This window comes from Mytilus edulis, chromosome 14 (assembly GCF_963676685.1).
Source record: "Mytilus edulis chromosome 14, xbMytEdul2.2, whole genome shotgun sequence".
Taxonomy (NCBI): Eukaryota; Metazoa; Mollusca; class Bivalvia; order Mytilida; family Mytilidae; genus Mytilus; species Mytilus edulis.
In genome coordinates, this window is record NC_092357.1 from 43,434,698 (window position 1) to 43,456,361 (window position 21,664).

Genomic DNA, 21,664 nt, shown 5'->3' on the forward strand with positions numbered 1-21,664 from the left:
GTCGGTCCGAGTTTTCATCGGGCCGAGTTGTCCAGTGTTCCAAAATACAAAGGGAAGTAACAAGAGAAACTCAATTTTAGCGGGCATTTTGGTTTTGTTGAAAAGTTGAACAAGAAGAAAGTGAATAAATCGCACAGGTATACGAAACTGTAATCTTATAAAAAGTTATATTCCATACCTACAGGCAATCAAAGTAAAATTCATGTCATTCGTCTGAAAACAATAGCAATAGTGTTGAAAGTGGTTTCATTGTAAATAGAACGGAATTTGATGAGACTGTCAACAAAGTGAGACTGACAGGTTTAGTGCTATAAAACCAGGTTTAATCCACCATTTTCTGCATTTGAAAATGCCTGTAGCAAGTCGGGAATATGATAGTTTCTTGTACATTCGATTTTGATGTGTTTTGTCTTTAGATTTTGCCATGTGATTAGTAACTTTCTTATTTGATTCTCCGAGTTCAGGGGTCCTGATTCACAATATCCTGGGCTTACAAACACGAAATCCAGAGGTCCTGAATTAGATAAATTTAAATACTGAAAGGGTCAATCCTGAAATCCTGAGCTTAAAAACAGCCTCATCAATCAATATATCAGCTATAGCCATTAGACGGTACCTCGAATGACCGAATAACACTGTTATTATCCGAATAACACATGTAATGACCGAATAACTCTTCAAATATCAATATTAACACATTTGAGTGACTTTTAAACATATATTATTGAATAAAATTATATTAGAAGTGTAAATTATACAGTTATAACCTAAAAATGATTTACAAGTTGCAGGTAAGTTAATATTGATCATTATAAATTAATGGATATCGGTGTGTACTTCCAAGATGGCGACCATGGAAATCGTACGGAATGAATAAAAGAAAGATTGCATATGCCTTTAAAGGAAAACGCTATGAAAATATAGTATTAAATATTTTACTGTATATACAGAGAATTGTCTAATGATTGTTTTTCAGAAAGGATTTGAAAATTTAACCAGTACATCAAAGCAATGCAATTACTCCAATCACTAATTACTTTTCATAACAATTTACTCAACATTAAATAAAATGTAATTAAGAATTTTCACATATTCAATTCAAATTTAATTAAAAAATTATTATACTTGATTGTTTTAATAAAAACAAAGCTTCTGAATGGATGATTCGTATGTTTGTTCTAACAAAATTTTCTCAAAACTAAATTAAAGATTTTCATTGGCAAATATAAATGTTTTTACAAGTAACTATAATGTTGTATAAAAAACATGGTACAAGAAGAATAAAATAAAATTTTTAATTTTTAATTTCAAAGAAGACAATCTTTCACTAAGTTTATTATATTTCATTTATTTCTTATTTCATTTAAAATGTATTAAATTTACTTAATTTATTAGTTACTAAAAAATCAGAAATAATATTCTTCTAAAATTAGTATTTACGTTTTTTTTTATTGCTATTTTCCTTTATTTTCATACATTGAATAAGTTTTAATAGTGAAATGTTCAGTACCAAATATATAATTTAGTAGTGATAATGAGTTAATATGTTCCAATAAACAAAATAATCATTACCTCACACTTCTGTTATATTGTTAATTCGGTTGTTGTTTACTGACACGTGCCCATTACATAATTAATCATTAAGAGATAATGAAATTATATTACGGTATGGACACTGCATTAAACAGGCTTGTGACTGTCTTGGTTTACCAAGGCTGCATTACAGTACGGGTAGGGACTTATTTTTATGGATAAATGGGAATCCGGGAAATGACTGATAAAAATAAAACAAAAAATAGTTAAAGACGACTAAATCGTGCTTTGATTATACATGTATGTAAATCGATTAAATTTCTATTCTGGTAAATCGATCAAGAGCCTCAAAACTAAAGCACAATACTGTCAATCATTCCACATCAAATTTAATCATGAATGAATTTTCCCACGGTCGGTCAGTAAGGTCACCTGTGTTTACTGTTACATTTCCCGCCTTATAAAAATCTCGTGTAGTGGACAAAATCGATCTTTAATATCTTTTATTAGCATTCAATATTATTGTGAGTGGAGTCAAGTTAAAGTTCAACCACGTGCACACGCTGTTGATCACTGATATGTGTATCATGGAATTGTCTTTTCACGGCAATTTTCTCTTTTAGATTGCTATAAAAAATATAACATACAAGTTTCTTTTTTTACATGGTTGTGCGTAAATTAATATTATGCAATTAAGTTCGGGATTTCGGGATTAACCCTTTCGGGATCTGGAAATTCTTTTTTCGCGATGTCGGGATTTTAATTTATTTAAATTTGGGACCTTGGGACTTCGTGTTTTTAAGCCCGGGATTTCGAGATCCGGACCCCTTTTACCCCCTACTCCCAAATGCAGATCAATTATATTAATTTAGGATTTAAATTTATTTAAATTCGGAACCTTGGGACTTCGTGTTTTTAAGCCCGGGATTTCGAGATCCGGACCCCTTTTACCCCTACCCCCAAATGCAGATCAATTATATTAATTTAGGATTTAAATTTATTTAAATTCGGGACCTAAGAACTTCGTGTTTTTAAGCCCAGGATTTCGAGATCTGGACCCCTTTTACCCCCTACCCCCAAATGCAGATCAATTATATTAATTTAGGATTTAAATTTATTTAAATTCGGGACCTTGGGACTTCATGTTTTTAAGCCAGGGATTTCCAGATCCGGACCCCTTTTACCCCATCCCCCAAATGCAGATCAATTATATTAATTAAAATAAGAAAAAGATACAAAAAAAAACCAAACGAAAAGGAACATAAAATAAGAATAATTTTTAGGAACAAAGAAAATAAATAACAGTTGAAATATCAAAACCATAATTAACAAAAATAGGCTAGTTTTATTAAACAAAGTTTTCTCCAGTACTTCACCTGTAAAAAAGCTTTCTTCTGGCAAATTATAATTTAAAATTAAAAATATGCAAGAACTTTTGGATTATTTTAGTCATTCGATGTTAAAAAAAAATTTCTTCTTCTTAAACATTGAGAAAATATTTCAGTTCATTTGCTAACTTTGTTAATAAACCAACTGACCGACTTCCTCAAAGCTACTTAGAAGGCACGGTAACCCTCTTTGAACAGTGAAATGTACCCCGTCACGAGCTCTGTATTCCACCCGATAAACATTAGTTGGCTTGAAATAATGTACAAAATGATTTTCAAGAGCTATGCTTTTCATCATTTTGTTCACTATCTCTCGGCGAACTGTATGCTCATTGGAACACCCGCAAGCATGATGACCGAGATGTATTTTTTTAACAATTCTAAATAAAGTATTTCCGCGGACTATGACAGATAAGCCCGTGCCTTGTGCAGGATATCTTAATAGTTATAAATATTTTACAATAAATTCTAAATAAAGTATTTCCGCGGACTATGACAAATAAGCCCGTGCCTTGTGCAGGATATCTTAATAGTTATAAATATTTTACAATAAATTCTAAATAAAGTATTACCGCGGACTATGACAAATAAGCCCGTGCCTTGTGCAGGATATCTTAATAGTTATAATTTTTTTACAATAAATTCTAAATAAAGTATTTTCGCGGACTATGACAGATAAGCCCGTTGCCTTGTGCAGGATATCTTAGTAGTTGTAATTTTAGAGTTTAAAAGGGGCTTGTTTAACATCCATTTCTAAATTAAAAATATAATAATATGATAAAGATACTAATTTTTTCAATAACTAACTAAAATTAAAACAAAAACTAATTTAAACAGTTTACTATTCCATATTTTATTTTAAAAAGGCCCACCCTCACATTGTTCATAGCCTTGACGTGGCGTGAGGGCTCCACTTTGGTGGTCTAAGATGAACAGGTTGAGGGATTGTATGCAATCTTTCTTTTATTCATTGTATACGATCTCCTTGGTCGCCATCTTGGAAATACACACCGATATTCATAAATTTATGATGATCAATATTAACTTATCTGCAACTTGTAAATCATTTTTAGGTTATAAAATACACTTCTATGATAATTTTATTCAATAATATATGTTTAAAAGTCACTCAAATGTGTTAATATTGATATTTGAAGAGTTATTCGGTCATTACATGTGTTATTCGGATAATAACAGTGTTATTCGGTCATTCGTGTTACCCGCCATTAGACAGCAAGATTTTTAGAAAAGCTATTACTCTTATACTGTACTCAATAAATACATCATATATGATGCACTAGTCTAATAAAAGTTATTAAATCATGCAACCTGAAAGCTGACTGCAAGATTCAAGTTGAACCTGTTGTTAGTGTAGTGATAAGGTGGCCAGGTTAATGTTTGAGCTATTTAATGCCGTTACAGACATAAATATAATTAAAAAAATCTGCATGATATCAGTTTTATCTGAATTACAGTGAGACAGATTCCAACATGTTTGAAGCCCTTGTAAAATTGGTCAGCAAATTATCCTTCTTCCAGTTATAAATTATAGTAACTTTTGTGAGACGATATCATAATCAGCTTCTTTAAAAACTTACCACCACAATACAAATGTAGCCAATACTGCTGAAAGAGAGGTTAGACACCAAAAATCAATCAATCAGCAGTGGTTCTGGTAATAGTTTGTTGAAATGAGGCTTCATGATCACAAGCCATGTAGATTTAGATTAATTTATTGATTGATTTTTTGGTTTGTTCATTACATATACATGTATATGCAATTAAAAAGTATTCATAGACATTCCAGAGTAACCCAAACTCTGTCTGACCGACAAAATGTCAGACAGAAATTTCCTGTTTTTTGTTGTTGAAAACATATAAGGTCAAATTTGTTTTTTTCTGTCCGACAAACTCTTAGACAGTTTTGCACACACTGCATTCACAGCCCATCATTAATATGTGCAAGAATATTTTCAGTGATCATAAAGCAACCATTAAAATACATGAGTGTTCTTATTGTTGAAGATTGTACAGTGAATCGGTGACCTATAGTTGTTAATTTCTGTGTCATGACCATTTGACCATGATCTCTGCGGAAGAGTTGTCTCATTGTCAATTATACCACATCTTGTTTTTATATGTATCAGTACTTGAAATCAACATTTTTTACATTACAGAAAATGCAAAGTGTAGGAAGTATACATGAAGGTTTTGGAAGTCAACAGAATGATTATACCTCTCCAAAGAAGAAAAAGAAAGTTTGTGAAGTTGAGAAAGACAAGTTACCATGTAAGTTTTATCTCTAAATGGACCAAGAATTTGTCTAAAAGGGTCTTCACATATTTAAAATTAGATTTAGTTTGATTTTATGTGTTTTTATCGCCACTTTTAAGCACCGCTTTTGGTTTTTATAGGTGGAGGAAGCCGAAGAAAACCACTGACCTTCGATAGGAAAACTAACAATCCTAGTCAATTAAGATTGGAGTCGAGTGAACTAGCAAAAGCAGGGTTCTAACTCACAACCTCAGTGTTGACTGGCTAGTGATTACAGTAGTAACTACTTAGACCACTCGGCCACCGAGGCCCCTAAAATTAGATAGACCATATGCAGATATATATCTATGAGACAGCAAACCAACCTTACAAAAAAAAGAAGATTATCACCAATTTAAATGTTCAAGGAATTGTAAACTTTCTATTGAAATGTTCAAAGACTTATGCAAAACCTCAAAAATCAAATTTTCTTGAAAATGCAAGAAGGGGTTCAAATTAGCGTGGGTCCCAGGTCTGGGACTTGTTTTTAAACAAGACGACTTTTAATTACAATGTATTAAATTACATTCTTTTTTTTATGCTTCATACACGTCAATTGAATTTCTTATGGAGGACCTTTCTCTTAAAATTTGAACAGGCCCTGAACCTTTCATTATATAAAGCAAATTTGAACCCCTTAGATAGTTTTCCTCAATACACAAAAATTGGTATTCATGAAAATAAATGAATCTACAGCATTTACTGTAACAAAACTTTATTGCAAAGAGCTTATCTAAGATCAATTTTGATATAATGGTTTGAAATTTCACAATTTGGAGCATTTTTCATTATAATCCTGGTACCTTTGATAACTATTTACACCACTGGGTTGATGCCACTGCTGGTGGACGTTTCGTCCCCGAGGGTATCACCAGCCCAGTAGTCAACACTTCGGTGTTGACATGAATATCAATAATGTGATCATTTTAATAAATTTCCTGTTACAAAACTTTGAATTTTACGAAAAATTAAGGATTTTCATATCCCAGGCATGGATTACCTTAGCCGTATTTGGCACAACTTTTTGGAATTTTGGATCCTCAATGCTCTTCAACTTTGTACTTGTTTGGCTTTATAAATATTTTGATATGAGCGTCACTGATGAGTCTTATGTAGACGAAACGCGCGTCTGGCGTACTAAATTATAATCCTGGTACCTTTGATAACTATTTCATTACTATAGAGGGTTTTATGTTATCTTAATATATGTGAAAAGAATTATTCCTTAATATTTAAGATAAAAGATAGTTAAAGACTATCGTTGACTATCTCAACAGGCATGAGCTGGTACAGCGAAAGGGAGAAAAACAATCAAGTTGAGATGACCAATGATAATCTGTTTATCGCTATATTACCTATGACGACATTGTTAATTTCATGACAAAGGGCACATGCTTCCTTAGTTTCTAGTGATAATTTTCATACCATTCAACTCCGCTGAGAAAGAAAATTATCAGTCAGCAAGATCAAAGGAAAATTTCGTAAAATAGCGATAAACAATTATACATAATGTGATACAAATTCTGTTTTTATACCTTGTCATTTTAGTTGAAGTACAAGAAGAGATAGAATGCCTGTATGAATTTGTACCAGAAGTTCAGCAACATTTTGTAGTCACAAACAAAATTGGAGAAGGTTTGTAGTCTTGAGACAACATATGATGTTATTTTCCAATTTTTTGTGAGAGTTTGAAGTTAGGGCTATTCCAGAAAAAAATGTATGGGGGGGGGGGGGGGGTTGGAAGGCACATTATATTAATAATACATGGGTGATGGGAATCAGAGCAACTTTTCACACTATAATGCACTATAATACTCAATTACAATTGTCTGGGTGGCTGACAAAAACTACCTTCCAACCCCCCATACATTTTTTTCTGGAATAGCCCTTACTGAAAGCTTGTTTAAAGCCAAAAACAATTGATAATAAAAAATCTTGCATCAGAGACTAAAATCAACTAAAAGATATCCTAGGGATTGTAAATAGTATTTATAAAGGTCATAGACAATCAAAGAAGACATGACTTGTGCAATGATTCATACCTACATTATTTTATTAATACTCTTGTAGTTCACTTTTCTTGTGTAACTGGATGAGAATGCCATTCCAAAATTAGGAGATAATTGTATTGTAATTTAAGCTTGGTCTTCATAAAACATATATTTTAGTGGCTAATTGAGTTTACCGAGCAACGGGTAGCGGAGCTAGGAAAACGGATATTTTCAATAGTAAAATCAAGTTTTACAAAGGTCAAGCTTAAAATACAATACAGTTATCGCCTTTCTAATGCACCATATTAAAATAAATACCATTTAGCATGTTTAGCAAATGTTTCTGCGTAAAATGACATAAATGAAAAGTCTGTGAAACTGTTGCATTGTCTTTAGCAACTAAACCATGTGACGTCATATGTATACTCACTATGTCAAACATAAAACACTAGAATGTGACTTTCAAGTTTCTTTTGTGAGAAGTAACATACAAAACAGAAAAGGAATTCAAAATGGTTACCATCTTAGTTACGGACTAAAAGAACATGGAATTTACCCCTTCAAAATATGAGTCAACCTCCAATGAAAATCATTGTTACAAACAAATTGCATGAGAATAGTTAATATCCTCCAAATAATATTCAAAGATATTTTTTAATTGTATTATTGATTATTTAGGTACATTTAGCTCAGTATTTCTGGCTAGACTGAAACATTACCCAGACGTGGATCAGTTGTTTGCACTAAAGCATATTATACCAACCAGTCATCCTAGCAGAATAGAGGGAGAATTACAATGTTTACAGGAAATAGGGTAAGACTGAGGGAGGTCTACAGGGAATAGGGAAAGACTGAGGAGGGTCTACAGGGAATAGGGTAAGACTGAGGGGGGTCTACAGAAAACATTACCCAGACATTTAGAAAAATCAAGTATACCTTATTGTTCATTTATTTATTGAAAATATCACAGATGCTGTTGACAGAAGGTAACCTTGCGCCCTGTTTCTAATTAAAGACTATAACCAGGTCCAAATGACTTTCGTGTAGACATCTATGTGGTACTCTGCTGCATTCAACAAGGAGCAAATATAAAAAAGAAGATGTGGTATGATTGCCAATGTGAGAACTATACACAGAGACCAAAATAACACAGGCATGAACAACTGTAGGTCACCGTACGGCCTTCAACAATGAGCAAAGCCCATACCGCATAGTGAGCTATAACAGGCCCCGATAAGACAATGTACAACAATTCAAACGAGAAATCTAACGGCCTTATTTATGTAAAAAAAAAACATTCTATAAAGTCTGCTTAAAAGGCACCAACCTGAAAAAATGTGAACAATTGGAACAAGAAAACTAACAACCTGATTTATGAGAAATGACAGATAGCAACATCAACTGTATTACATGCTCCTGACATTTGTCTACAAAATCTAAAATATATAGTCATGTTATAAGTTTTGTACTTACATCCTACAAATGTTTGTCATCAACTATGGGACAGAATCGTTAATTTTTATTTTACTACTTTAAAGGGGCTGTGATAATGTGATGGGTGTAGAGTTATGTATCAGACAGAGGGATCATGTTGTAATTGTAATGCCGTATTTTCCTCATGAAAAGTTTCAGGTATGATAAATTTTTTATAATTGTTTCGTTTTCTCACACTTCAAAACAAATAGTCCATTTCAAGGTCAATATGGTCATCTTATTATTAATTATTCTTTCCTTAGAAAATTCAAGTCATTTTGGATTTATGTTGTATTTCTCTCTAATTTCTTCAGAAAAAAAAACAGCATATTAACAAAATTATAATGAAAAATTTCCAGCATGTAAATACACCCTAGAAAAAGACGAAATTTAACAGTTATTTTGCACTTTCGAAATAATCTGTGGGGAACCTTTGATCAATACTTCACCTCCATTTCAAAATTAATTGATTTTTCTGTCAATAAACAAGTATTCTCCCTTGGTACAACATGCAATAGGCTGATAATGTCACTGTTGTTTGTGCCCCAGTTGCAGCAGATCTAGAGGGGCATTAAGGCCAAATAAAAATATATGTGTGGTTCCAGTAACCCGACTGACCCTAGTTAAAACTCCCTGACCCTAGAACTTTTTTTTTTCATTTCTGAAAAAATAAATTTTCAAACGATCAAATTTTGAGGATTGTGAATTAAAATAATTAAATTCATAGATTTCTGTCATCTGAATTTGCATCACAAGTATCTGTTATGGCTAAAATGCAACAATTCATAACAGAATGCAACAAAATTAACTAAAAAGGTATCAGGACTGTTTATTTTACAACCAAACACATGTAAAAATGGTGGACTTCCGGTTGGGGCGCGTATAATACCGGAAACAATTTCGGTAAACACATGATTTTTTTCCGGATTTTGACATTCAAAAATTAAAATTAAAAAAAAAAAATTGCCGACCTACCGACCCTATTTTTTAAAAGTATGTAACTGGAACCACACATATATTTTTATTTGGCCTAAGTATTACCCTTGTCTGTCTGTCAGTATGACCATGATCCTAAAATTAGTTTCTGTTCTCTAATATTAGTTTGCATCAACCGAATGTTATGAAATTTATACACAATGCTTATTTTCACAAAAAAAAAGTTTGAATAAGGGTGTTGTGGCTTTTACTATCATACAGTTTTGCCCCTTTACAGTTTCTGTACTGTTACTTATTGTTGCATCATCGTAATGTTGAAAATTATATATACAATACTTATTACTACAAAACTCAAAAACGGTTCAAACTTTTATAGTTCTAGAGTTATGTCGCTTTATAATGTTTAATGCAAAATTCTCCATTTATTTGTTCACTGTGACAGTGGACTAATTCTGTATGTTGACTTATATATTGATGTTTTAAAAGACTGAAAGATGTTTTAAAACAAGTTTTGTATTTTCTTTTACAGGACTACATGTTGACCATGTCATTGTTAGAGGTCCAAGCCTATATGAAGAATTTATTGGTTTCATTGAGAAGAGTTCATCAATTTAACATCATACACAGAGATGTCAAACCCAGTAACTTCTTATACAATAGTTCAACTAAACAGTAAGACAAATTAAGATGCTTCTACACCATTTATTATTAGAATTCATAAGTTTCCTTAATACTGTAAATTCAGAAATTATTGCGTGCATTTGTTATTGTGATTTTGTCATTTTAGACTAAAATGCAATTTTAATTTTTGTGATATTCAGAAAAATCCTTTTTGATTCATATAAAAGATTTCAAAATGCAATTTTAATTATTGCGATGATAACCCTGTCAAATTTTTCGCAATAATAAAAACATCGCAATAATTTCTGAACTTACAGTATACTGTCAACTCATTTATTTTCATGGGTACCAATTTTTAGTGCGTTGATAAAAAGTTGTATTTTCGGGGACATTTTATTTCGTAGTTTTGCCCAAGTCTGCATACAACCTAATGGAAAATTTGTAATTCCTTGAACATTTAAATTCGTGGTTCACCTGTACACATGAAATCCACGAAAATTAGTATCCAACGAATAATAATGAATTCACAGTATATAAAAATTTAAAGCAGTTTTTTTATGCATCCAAGAAGAGTATATATGACTTTCACACTCATATATAAAAAAAGATGTGGTATAATTGCCAATGAGACAACTCTCCACAAGATCCCAAATTAATATCTATAGGTAACCGTACAGCCTTCAACAATGACAAAAAGCATTTATTTCGTATTCTTATGTCATCATGCTGGTGTTATTACATCACAGAAATTTATAGACAATGTGACTTTTGCTCTGAGCTAATTGATTGTTCAATGGCATCATTGAAACCAAATAAACTATTTTCAATTTATACTTTTTTATGAAAATTTCTGTATTTGCCACTAAAAATGTATATTTCTCTGTAAATCATGAATTATTTTCAAGGTTATGCTTAAAATATACTAAAGTTTTGAAATTTTTCAGCAAAACCCAGAAATTGTGAAAATATTCATTTGGGAAATCTGGTGCATTAATTATTTATGTAGTTGAGTGTAGAATTTGATTTCAACAAGCAGTTTGATTCTTAATCATTCGGATTCATTCCTATTCTTTTTATGCCCCATTTATGGGCATTATGTTTTCTGGTCTGTGCGTCCTATCATCTGTTCGTTCAACCATCTGTCTTTCCTTCTTTGGGTTAAAGATTTGGTCAAGGTAGTTTTAGATGAAGTTGAAGTCTATCAACTTTAAACTTAGTACACATGTTCCTTATGATATGATCTTTCTAATTTTAATGCCAAATTAGAGTTTTGATCACAATTTCACAATGTCACAGTCTGATGAACATAGAAAGTGATAATGCAATTTGGGCATCTGTGTACTATGGACACATTCTTGTTAGAATTTAAAGAAGTAGACCTAGGTTAAGGGAAATCACGTTTGTGTCAACCATTTCTTAAGAATATATTCTAAGCTTCTAGGTTACATAGATTATTTTCAATCTGTTTCAGGTAAATGCTTAAAAAACATTGATGAAACTTGACTTTAACAAACGCTTAACTGATTTAAAGAGTTATCTCCCTGAACCAAGGTCTACCACCTTAATATACATGCATCTTTTTTCCAGGTATGCCTTAGTTGATTTTGGTTTGGCTCATAAAGCACCTGCACCAAAAGAGAAAACTGGTACACAGACTATATCACCATTGCTGCCATCCAAAACAGTAGAATCACATGAAAACCAGGTAACTAGACAAAACACCTAAAAATAACAGTTATTTACTGTTCAAAAATTATTGCATGCATTTATTATTGCAAAATTTGATCATTTTAAACGTTATTTTTTTGCGATATTGAGATAAATTCTGTTCAATTCATTTAAAATTTTCAAAATGCAAGTTTAAATCATTGTGATTAATATGAGGCAGGCATTACCTGTAAATGGGGACGAAGTCTGTATGAATTATTTTTTTGTAACTTAATTATTTGTCAAAAAAAAAAAGAAACGGAAATACCGTAACGTTTCCGAGTTTGGTTCTGTTGTTAGGGATTTTAGTTGTGACGTTATTTAAATTATGACGTCATATGCAATGTAAACAAAGAAACGCTATCATTAGGTAACGTTTTTTCATATCAAGGAATTATTAAAAATGAAATTGGTATTGCACGTTTCTTCCTATTTTATACTAGACTGATAAATATATATTTTACTCAAAGTTTCATACAAACGAGACCGGAAAAAGGAAGTATATTGTACATTTCTGCGCAGGTCCGGGATTCCAAAACATGACATAAAAAAAATTGAACGATTTTGAGTTCATTAGTACAATGAAAAATTCGGGAAATTTTCCCGAATTTTTTTTTTTTATTGAATTTTCTACTGTTATTGGGGACTTCGTCCCCATATTACCCTGTGGCATTTTTCACAATAATAAAATCATTGCAATAATTTCTGAATTTACAGTATATCTACATTAGCATTACAAGGATGTTAAGGTGGTACCTAACACTACAGGGAGATAACTCTGTAAAATCAGTTAAACATTTTAATTACGTTGTGTTGTATGGGATATATCAAGCTTCTCAATGATCAAAATTAGTGTTTGTCAAACTGCTATATAACCAGTGTAATTTTTCTGATAAAATGGTTGGTTCAAATTTTTTGAAATTTTTATATTTTTGTCAAAGGGTCAAAGTAAATATTTTGTTAAAATTTAATGAAAATTAAACGAGCCAAATTAATTTTAGTCAAGGTGTTGGGTACCACCTTAAAATACTGTTATATTTTTGACAAAATAGTTGAAATCATCTAAATAGGGGATATCATAAGGTATTCTTTTTTACGGAAGTTATATGACATTTGAAACTTCCAATATTTTTTTTATGAACAAAACAAGATGTTATAGATAGGCTTTGAAAAATGATAATAACCACTTCACAAATTTGGTGGGTTATATAGAAATGTCCCAAAACCAAATAATTTGAAACTAAAGGATATCTATCATTATCGCTATTTTGTGCATTTTTCTTTTGATCTTTTTTTGTGATAATTTTCATATCATGCTTCTCGCTTGAGATGGAAAAATTATCGCTAGAAACTTAGGAGACCATGTGTCGTTGCTAACGAAATTGACAACGTCGGCATAGGTAAAATAGCGATAAACAAATATTATTGGTCATCTCAACTCGATTGCTTTTCTCACTTTCGCTGTACCAGCTCAAGCGAGAAAATCAATCTCGTTGAGATGATCAACGATAATCTATAATTACATGAAGAGCTATATAATCAAATGAGTTATAAAAAGAAATGAAAACATTCTAAATTTGTTTTCAAATTCAGATTATGTGAATGAAGTTTTCTACTTACCACATGGTCTGAGAAATATTCATAAGGATATTACTTTCCTTACCAGTCCAGACTTTGTAATTGAATTAAAACATTTAGTTTACGGAGATACTTCTAACCTTCATGCTTTACTAAACCTGTAAATTAGCATTATATTATTAACTTAAGTCACTTCTATGATTTCACAGTGTCAGACATGAATGTTTGAAAAAAAGATATTTAAAAATTTCTCTATCAATTATCAATTTTTATCCTTCAGAACGTAAAAAACATTCAGCAACTAGAAAATACCAGTCTTAAGCCACAGTTTGACAAACAGAGACACCCTGATCGTATGCTAATCAGAAAATCTAAGTCCCCAAGAAGACTACTGTTAGCCAAGAGAGCATTGATGGTTAAAGAGAAAGAAATACTACGATCCAAGGGAGAGAACTCTAGGAGTCCTAGTATATCAACATGTCAGTGTTATGGTCAACCCACTGTTTGTACGATATGCACATCAAGGTAAAAAACTGTTTAACCTATTAAATTATCCAGTTTCTTAATTTTTTAACTACACATTCTACTGCACAGTGATTAAACCTGCCAAATTAGGCTTACTTTAAATAAAGTGTGAAAACAATATTTCATTGAAGTTTTAACTGTTCACTTTCCCCTATATTATAAATGATCCCACACTATTTGGTATGCCTTGACTTCCTGAATTATGTTTTAGGATCTATTTGTCCATTCAATATCAGATCTAAATTTTGGTAAAGATTTCCAATAAAGTTGTGGTCCAGTCTTGAAACTTATCCATGTTCATTCTGAATTAAAAAAAAATGATAAATTTGGGTTAGAAAAATTGAGTTTAATATTCTTGCTTTATTTTATTTTTCCAGAAGTAACCAACAAGCCCCCAGAGCTGGTACACCAGGATTTAGAGCACCAGAAGTTCTCATTAAATGTCCTCACCAGACTACAGGTATAGTAATCATTTGCAGGGGAAGGGGGTATATTGAAACAACTCAATCAATTGTTGTAACAATTGTTCATGCAAATAACTGCAACTTCACCTAAGATTTTTGATAAAGTTGATGTCATTTCAGAAATTAATGAGCCTATATGGGAATTACATTTAATAAAAACTGACAATATGATATCTTATAGATAAAGGAAGATGTGGTACCAGTACTAATGAGACAACTGTCCATCAAAATCACCATTTATAAAAAGTAAACCATTATAGGTCAAGGTACGGTTTTCAACACGGAGCCTACATACATCTGTATACAGATTTCCTGAAATCGCTAAAAATTTACCTTACATTTTTGTCCATTCTTCAAAAATTGCAACAGCAAATGCATGTTATAATTTCTGAATTTACAGCAAATGAAACATCTCACAATAGTATAACAAAGACAGAAAATTGTGCATGCAGCAAAACGATTCAAAGCAAACTTCTTAAACACAAAATTATGGAACTTCACACATTTAATGTAATCATGTCAATGAAAATTGTTGGAAGGAGGGTAGATAGGAAACACTCAATCTGTCATTTTATAAAGGGTGATGATGTGCTTATAAAATTTATATTTTCTTAAATCTGATTGGCTAATTAATAAGCTGGGAAATATGAATACTAGTTCTTGATTGGTTGATATGAAATGCAAGACAGATCAACGGTACCTATGCTGCATCCTGAAAGGTCAATACAAGTAACGTTATGATATAGAGGCGCAGGAGATATAAACAATGTACATAGTTAAAAGATACGATTGCAATGCCCTGCGATTTCAACCATGATAAATAATATATTTAAATAAAATATCCACATCAAAAACATGATATAACTGTTGAAAAACTAATATACAGAAAGATAGAGAAGTTCAACATGAAATTATTTGGAAATGGAGGGGACACTAAAGGCAAAGCTATTTTGTGGTTTCATAGAAGGATACTCATCTTGAATTCAGGATGTTAATGGTTCAATCCCTGTCAGGATCAAACAAAAGATTATTCTGATATGCACATTTTGCCACTGAAAGAAAAACTCCTTATTTATCTTCATTATCTCATAATGAAAACATTGAAGCTTGTTTCAAGTTTCAAATAAAAATGAGGTCATGATTTATAGGGCGTTTTACTCTAATCTTAATTGACTATGACTGCCAGTTTTCCTGTACGAAGATTGGTCAATTCTTTTGAGGAACTCCAGCATTCTCTTCCAAAAAAATATATGATACTGCAAAATGTGCTGAAAGTAGTGTTAAACACTAACAATCAATCATAATGCCATAGTTTCTTACTCTTGGTTTGCAGCTGTTGATGCTGGTGTGAAATTTCTGTGCTTACTGAGTTGAATATATCCCTTCTTCAGGGCCAATGATATATATTTTTTGTAGCTGTAGATATATGGTCAACTTGTGTGATATTACTGTGTTTACTCAGTGGGAGATGTCCATTCTTCAGGGCCAATGATAGAATTTCTTAATATTTTTTTGCAGCTGTAAATATATGGTCAGCAGGGCCGCGTTCAATATCGTAGCAGCTATGTAGTGCTACGTAGATTTTGACTATTGAACGTGTAGCTATATACTAGTTGTTACATAGATATTGATAGCAGCTACGTAGCCGCTACATAGCTGCTACGATATTGAACTCAACCCTGGTGTGATATTTCTGTGTTTACTCAGTGGGTGATATCCATTCTTCAGGGCCAATGATGTAATTTCATAATCTTGTTTTTCAGCTGTAGATATATGGTCTGCTGGTGTTATATTTCTGTGTTTACTCAGTGGAAGATATCCATTCTTCAGGGCCAATGATGACATGACAGCTTTAGCACAAATAATCAGTATATTTGGAAGTGAGGATGTGAAAAAATCTGCAGTCACTTATGGTAAAAATTTATAAAATTAAACAAATACACTGATATCCTGAAGATAGTGGCAGAAAAAAAAATGTCTGCAAGTATGTCTATCATATTTGTAAACTTGACATTGTTGTCCTTCAAGAAAGCTCAACACATTTGATATAATTTAACAAACTGTCATTGTGTCCATCTTTTTAATATAAACTTCCCTTTACTGTGTATTTTCTGAACAGATTTAAACAACTCTGGACTTGATATTCTTTTTAGGAAATGTATTTTAAAGCATTAAACTTGTGGTAATCAATCCATCTTTGGATTATTTGTTTTCAAACTCCAGGTCACCAACTTAATAGATCAAACCATAGACAGCAATGACATTGAAGCTTAAGATTCATTATTTTCTATGATTTCTTTATTACAATCAGCCAGATGTAGTTTAATTGTTTTAAAGATGGCTCTTTTAAATATTTACCTATGTATCATATTCAACATGTTCAACTCACCTTTCCAGTTGTTGGTATTATAAAAAAGTTATTATATAAACTTTTACCATGTTTGTTAAATTAGAAAAAAAAGTATGCTTCGAAAGTGCCATTTTCACTCCATAGATTTAAATTAAATTTTTTTTTAGAAAAAATGAAATTTCAGATGAATTCTTGCGTTATACATTTTGAATTGATTGATTGGTGTATAAATTAACACCTGTCTTAAAATTGTTTGGTTTCTATTCACAGGTAAACAGTTACTATGTAATCCGACCACACCAGCATTAGACCTAAAAACAATGTGTTACAAATTACGGTCGGGAGCTCAGTCTAAACAAAGTAAGACAACTCCATGGACAAACGTATCAGATTCTGCATTTGACTTGTTACGGAAACTACTTGATTTGAATCCTCATACCAGAATAAGTGCAGAGGAGGCATTGAAACATTCATTTTTCACCGAGAAATGGGACTGATCTGTTGTTTACTTGCTCAAATGTCAGAAGAGTTAAAGTAAAGTTATAAATGTGCCAATACATCTATTTAATCATAATCATTACTTCTTATCTGTTTTTCTTATCTTGCATTTATCTTTGTCATAAATATTTTATTTTTTGTATATTTAAATTTAACCAAAATATCCCACTGTACTGTATTGTAATGTTTATACTGTCATTATTTTTGCATTGATTGTTTTAGTATTGCATACATGTCCTAATTTAACAATTGTAGTTTTGATAACAAACATGTGAGCTTTATCTGATATACATCTACCTTATGAAAGTGTTCATGTATAAAACTTGATTGATTATGGAAAATTCAAATACGAAATAAAAAAACAGTTTGATCTGTTATGTATGGTTCTTTTTCAACTCAGAATATGTTTACAGATGTTTTGATATTCATTTACAGAAGGTTGATTTCAATCCTAAGTAGCTCATGTGTTGAATTTCTTGTGTCTATCAAATGTCTGAATAAATTCTTTTTAAGGATCACCACAAACAATTTGAGGGTCGTACTTCTCCATCCTTGTAATTTTAAGGTTATCTTGAGGTAAAAAGATAAATTACACTTTTAGTGACCAACTTCTTATTATTAGTGTACAAACAGAACTACTTTTCATGACATTTTCACAATTTAAGATGTAAAACTTGTATAAATGTATGTAGAATGTAGTATGTGTCCTGTTTGTTTTTTCATATTATTTATTATTTTTTTATGAACAATTAAAGATCTTATTTTCTTGATTTGCTTTTTTATTCTAATGCTTCAATCGTATCGATATATCTAAGTGAAAATATTGTCTAAATAACCAATCAAAGGAGAAATACTTAGAATATCAGACCCATTTTTAGGGAGTCGAGAAATATCCAGTTTATTTAGTATTCCAATTAGTACAACGCAACTGAGTTTTGGAAAAATTGAAAAGTATTGAATTCTTCCATGGATTGTAAAAAATATGTATTATCATTGATATTTGGATAGTCTTTTTGACAAAGGCGGCCATATATTAAGCCCTCATATAATTTGTACTTTGCTGAACATTTAGATAGACCTCATCACTGTTTGGGGATCTGCAACACTTGAACTATTGACGTCATAAAACTATAACTTTTCCTTTGTGGTGTCAGACACTTCTCTTGTGAGGTCAACATTTTACAGGATTGTTTTGGTTGTCCAGTAATGGCAGACAAACAGCAATAAGATATTTTTCTTTTAAAATTGTTATACAATGATGACTGATCTACCCATAATTTGACTATTTTATTTATTGTGTCTGTTTAGTTAATGCATTAATGTAAATATAACAAAATTTGATGAGACTGTCATCAAAGTGAGAGGGTTAGCGCTATAAAACCAGGTTTAATCCACCATTTTCTACATTTGAAATTGCCTGTACCAAGTCAGGAATATGACAGTTCTTGTCCATTCGTTTTTGATGCGTTTTGTTATTTGATTTTGCCATGTGATTATGGACTTTCCGAATTGATTTTCCTCTAAGTTCAGTATTTTTGTGATTTTACTTTTTACTTGTTTACCTATATCCAGGGTTTTCATTATCTTTCATGTTGACTGGTACTTTCCACGTTTCTTGGTGGTACTTTTCAATTTATTCCATGAATATCTTGTATAAAAATTCCTACATTTAGGCGGTACTTGTCAATAGCATGAGAGAGTAAAAGTAATGGGTACTGCCTCCTAATGAATGGCCTGTAATCCACAAATAATGAATCCACAGTAGCTAGATTAGGCAGTTTGCCAGAGACATGATTCTGCACAATCCTTTTTATCACAAAATGGATGAAGTATTTGATAAGAACCTTAATTTGGATTAAATAATTACATGAAATAGCCATTTAGAATTAGCCATATATATAGGTAGAACTAATTGTTAGTTATATTATTCACAACATTATCTTTGAAAATACATAAATAGAAAAATATCTCTTGGATACTGCTGATATTTATGACAAATAATCCTGGCACCTTTGATAACTATATACTAATAACAAGATTTCAAAATATTACAGCATTTATTTTGATGTAGAAAGAAAGTGTATAGGAGATGGGAAAATATAATTTTCCTACTGAAACATCTATGCAGACATGTACAGAAAAAAAATGCAGTTTAAAAGTATTAATTGTAAGACAATTTTTTTTACAAGAATACTGGATTTACACATGGATTGTATGGTCTTTTCAGGATTTAAATAAATTCAAGATATTGCTAATGTCCATTGTCAGTAAGTTAATTGAGAAAAACTTATGAAGTTAATTGAAAAATCCTGCATCAGAAACAGTTTTACAAATTGGTTTAAGCACAATCAATGAATGGATTGTGTTAAATTTTAGTATGAATAAAAAAGAAACTTTTGTAAATGACTTTATTCTTAACACCTTTTAATACCAACTGAAGTTTGTTGTCCAATTTAAGGTCAACATTATGCTTACCTGAAAGATTATTGTTAATGGGAGATTGGTGGCATTTTCATTGTCTGTAAAATATTAGCAGAAGTGTTAAATGAAACCAGATTTATAGAACATTTGTAAAATAGTTTAGACAATCCTTAATTAATTTACCTAAAAAGTGGAGCATTTCGGAAAAGTTCAAAATACTACATTCAAGTTTTCTACATAACGTTTTGTATGCATTTGAAGGATTTTGCATGGCAGCAGCTGAAACACAAACAAGTCTGCAGAAGTATATGCTGTGTCCAAACTGCAGCAATCTGAGGAAGTATTGTTGTCAGTAAAGATATTTAAACTTTACACAAGTATTCCTCATTTCAAACTAAAAGACAAATTGAAAGAGTTGGTATTGCTTTGTTTCATAAAATAGAACGGCCAACGCAGATACAGGTATCTAGTTTAAGAAGGGATAGGTCCTACTTTGTAAAGGATCAATGTGATTCAAACAAAAAAAATTCTGAAACTGACATTATCAAAATGCTGGATTTCTTGATTGACAACATATTTGTAATCCTGGTACCTTTGATAACTATTGTTACATTAGGAGGATTTTTTTTCCAATAAACTCTCTGCATTCACAAGGGAACCAATTGTGCCCCTCTTTCCGATTTGTTCTTTTACTATTTGAGGATTCCCAAGATTTTATTTTCTATCATTATTTCCTCGATAGGGGTTGCTGCTAATAAGGAAGCTTTTTAACCAAGAGTTTGAAGTTGAAATAATCACATCGTAAATTCTGCTAGTCACTAGTTGGTTGACGGATATGGAATATCCATTTTATAGATGATAATGGATATGTTCCTTATGTATACAATCCTGTTTCCTTTTCACGAATTTGACCTAATGACTATTTACCAGGTTTGTATTAAAATAAACAACATGATGGGTGTTCCATGTGGAGCAGGATGTTGACCCTTCCGGAGCACATGATATCACCAGTTTTTGGTGGGGTTGGAGACGCTTAGTCTTTAGTTTTCTATGTTGTGTATTGTGTATTTTTATTTGTTTGTCTTTTTCTTTTTTTAGCTATGGCGTTGTTAGTTTATTTTTCGATCTATGAGTAACTGTAACTCTGGTATCTTTCGCCCCTCTTTTAAAGAAGTAAACAGTCACCAAATCATTCATATGTTGTGTACTGTAAACTAGTTTCTCTCTCAATCATCCAAATATGGCTACAATCCCTATTTTAAATACAATTCTTAAAAGATATACGTAATTCATTGGCTGGTTTGTACAAATAAAAACTTAATAAATTTTCAGGTTGATGTATGTTGCTTAGAAGGTCAGCTTGCAATGAAACATCTTATGGCCCTTGCATCCAGTATATATGGCAACATGCTAGCTTTTATAATCAAGGATTTGTATAGTATACAGATCCTAGATTGAACCGAAAAAACTCAAAAGATCATGTATTGTTTTCTTCTTGATCTTGTTGTTCGCCTTACAAACGAGTCTCCTCAACAAATCGGGTAGTCTTGTGTAGGCCAACCACTGGTCCATATAGTTTCTCTTTGAGTGGTGTTTTTTAGTGCCAGATCTTGTTTCTTAGTGCTTGATGGATCATGCATGACTGTAAGAGGTGTGTTCTGCTTCCCCTCAAGGACACATTGGAAATGTAATAACTTTCATGGTAACCTTTGATAACTATTTACACCACTGGGTCGATTCCACTGCTGGTGGACGTTTCGTCCCCGAGAGTATCACCAGCCCAGTTGTCAACTCTTCGGTGTTGACATGAATATCAATAATGTGGTCATTTTTATAAATTTCCTGTTTACAAAACTTTGATTTTTT

The 21,664-nt window shown here is 31.6% G+C and overlaps 1 protein-coding gene across 1 annotated transcript; it reads left to right on the forward strand.

Annotated features, from left to right (window-relative positions):
- The first annotated feature begins 23 nt into the window (after positions 1–23).
- Positions 24–18,147, forward strand: LOC139504515 (cell division cycle 7-related protein kinase-like). The gene is made up of 11 exons (XM_071294618.1): positions 24–137; positions 5,099–5,210; positions 6,783–6,869; positions 7,904–8,039; positions 8,764–8,857; positions 10,164–10,306; positions 11,843–11,960; positions 13,821–14,065; positions 14,443–14,525; positions 16,293–16,442; positions 17,150–18,147. The coding sequence occupies exons 2-11, from the start codon at positions 5,102–5,104 to the stop codon at positions 17,374–17,376; spliced, it is 1,392 nt and encodes a 463-aa protein (XP_071150719.1). The 5' UTR covers positions 24–137; positions 5,099–5,101; the 3' UTR covers positions 17,377–18,147.
- Positions 18,148–21,664: the final 3,517 nt, after the last annotated feature.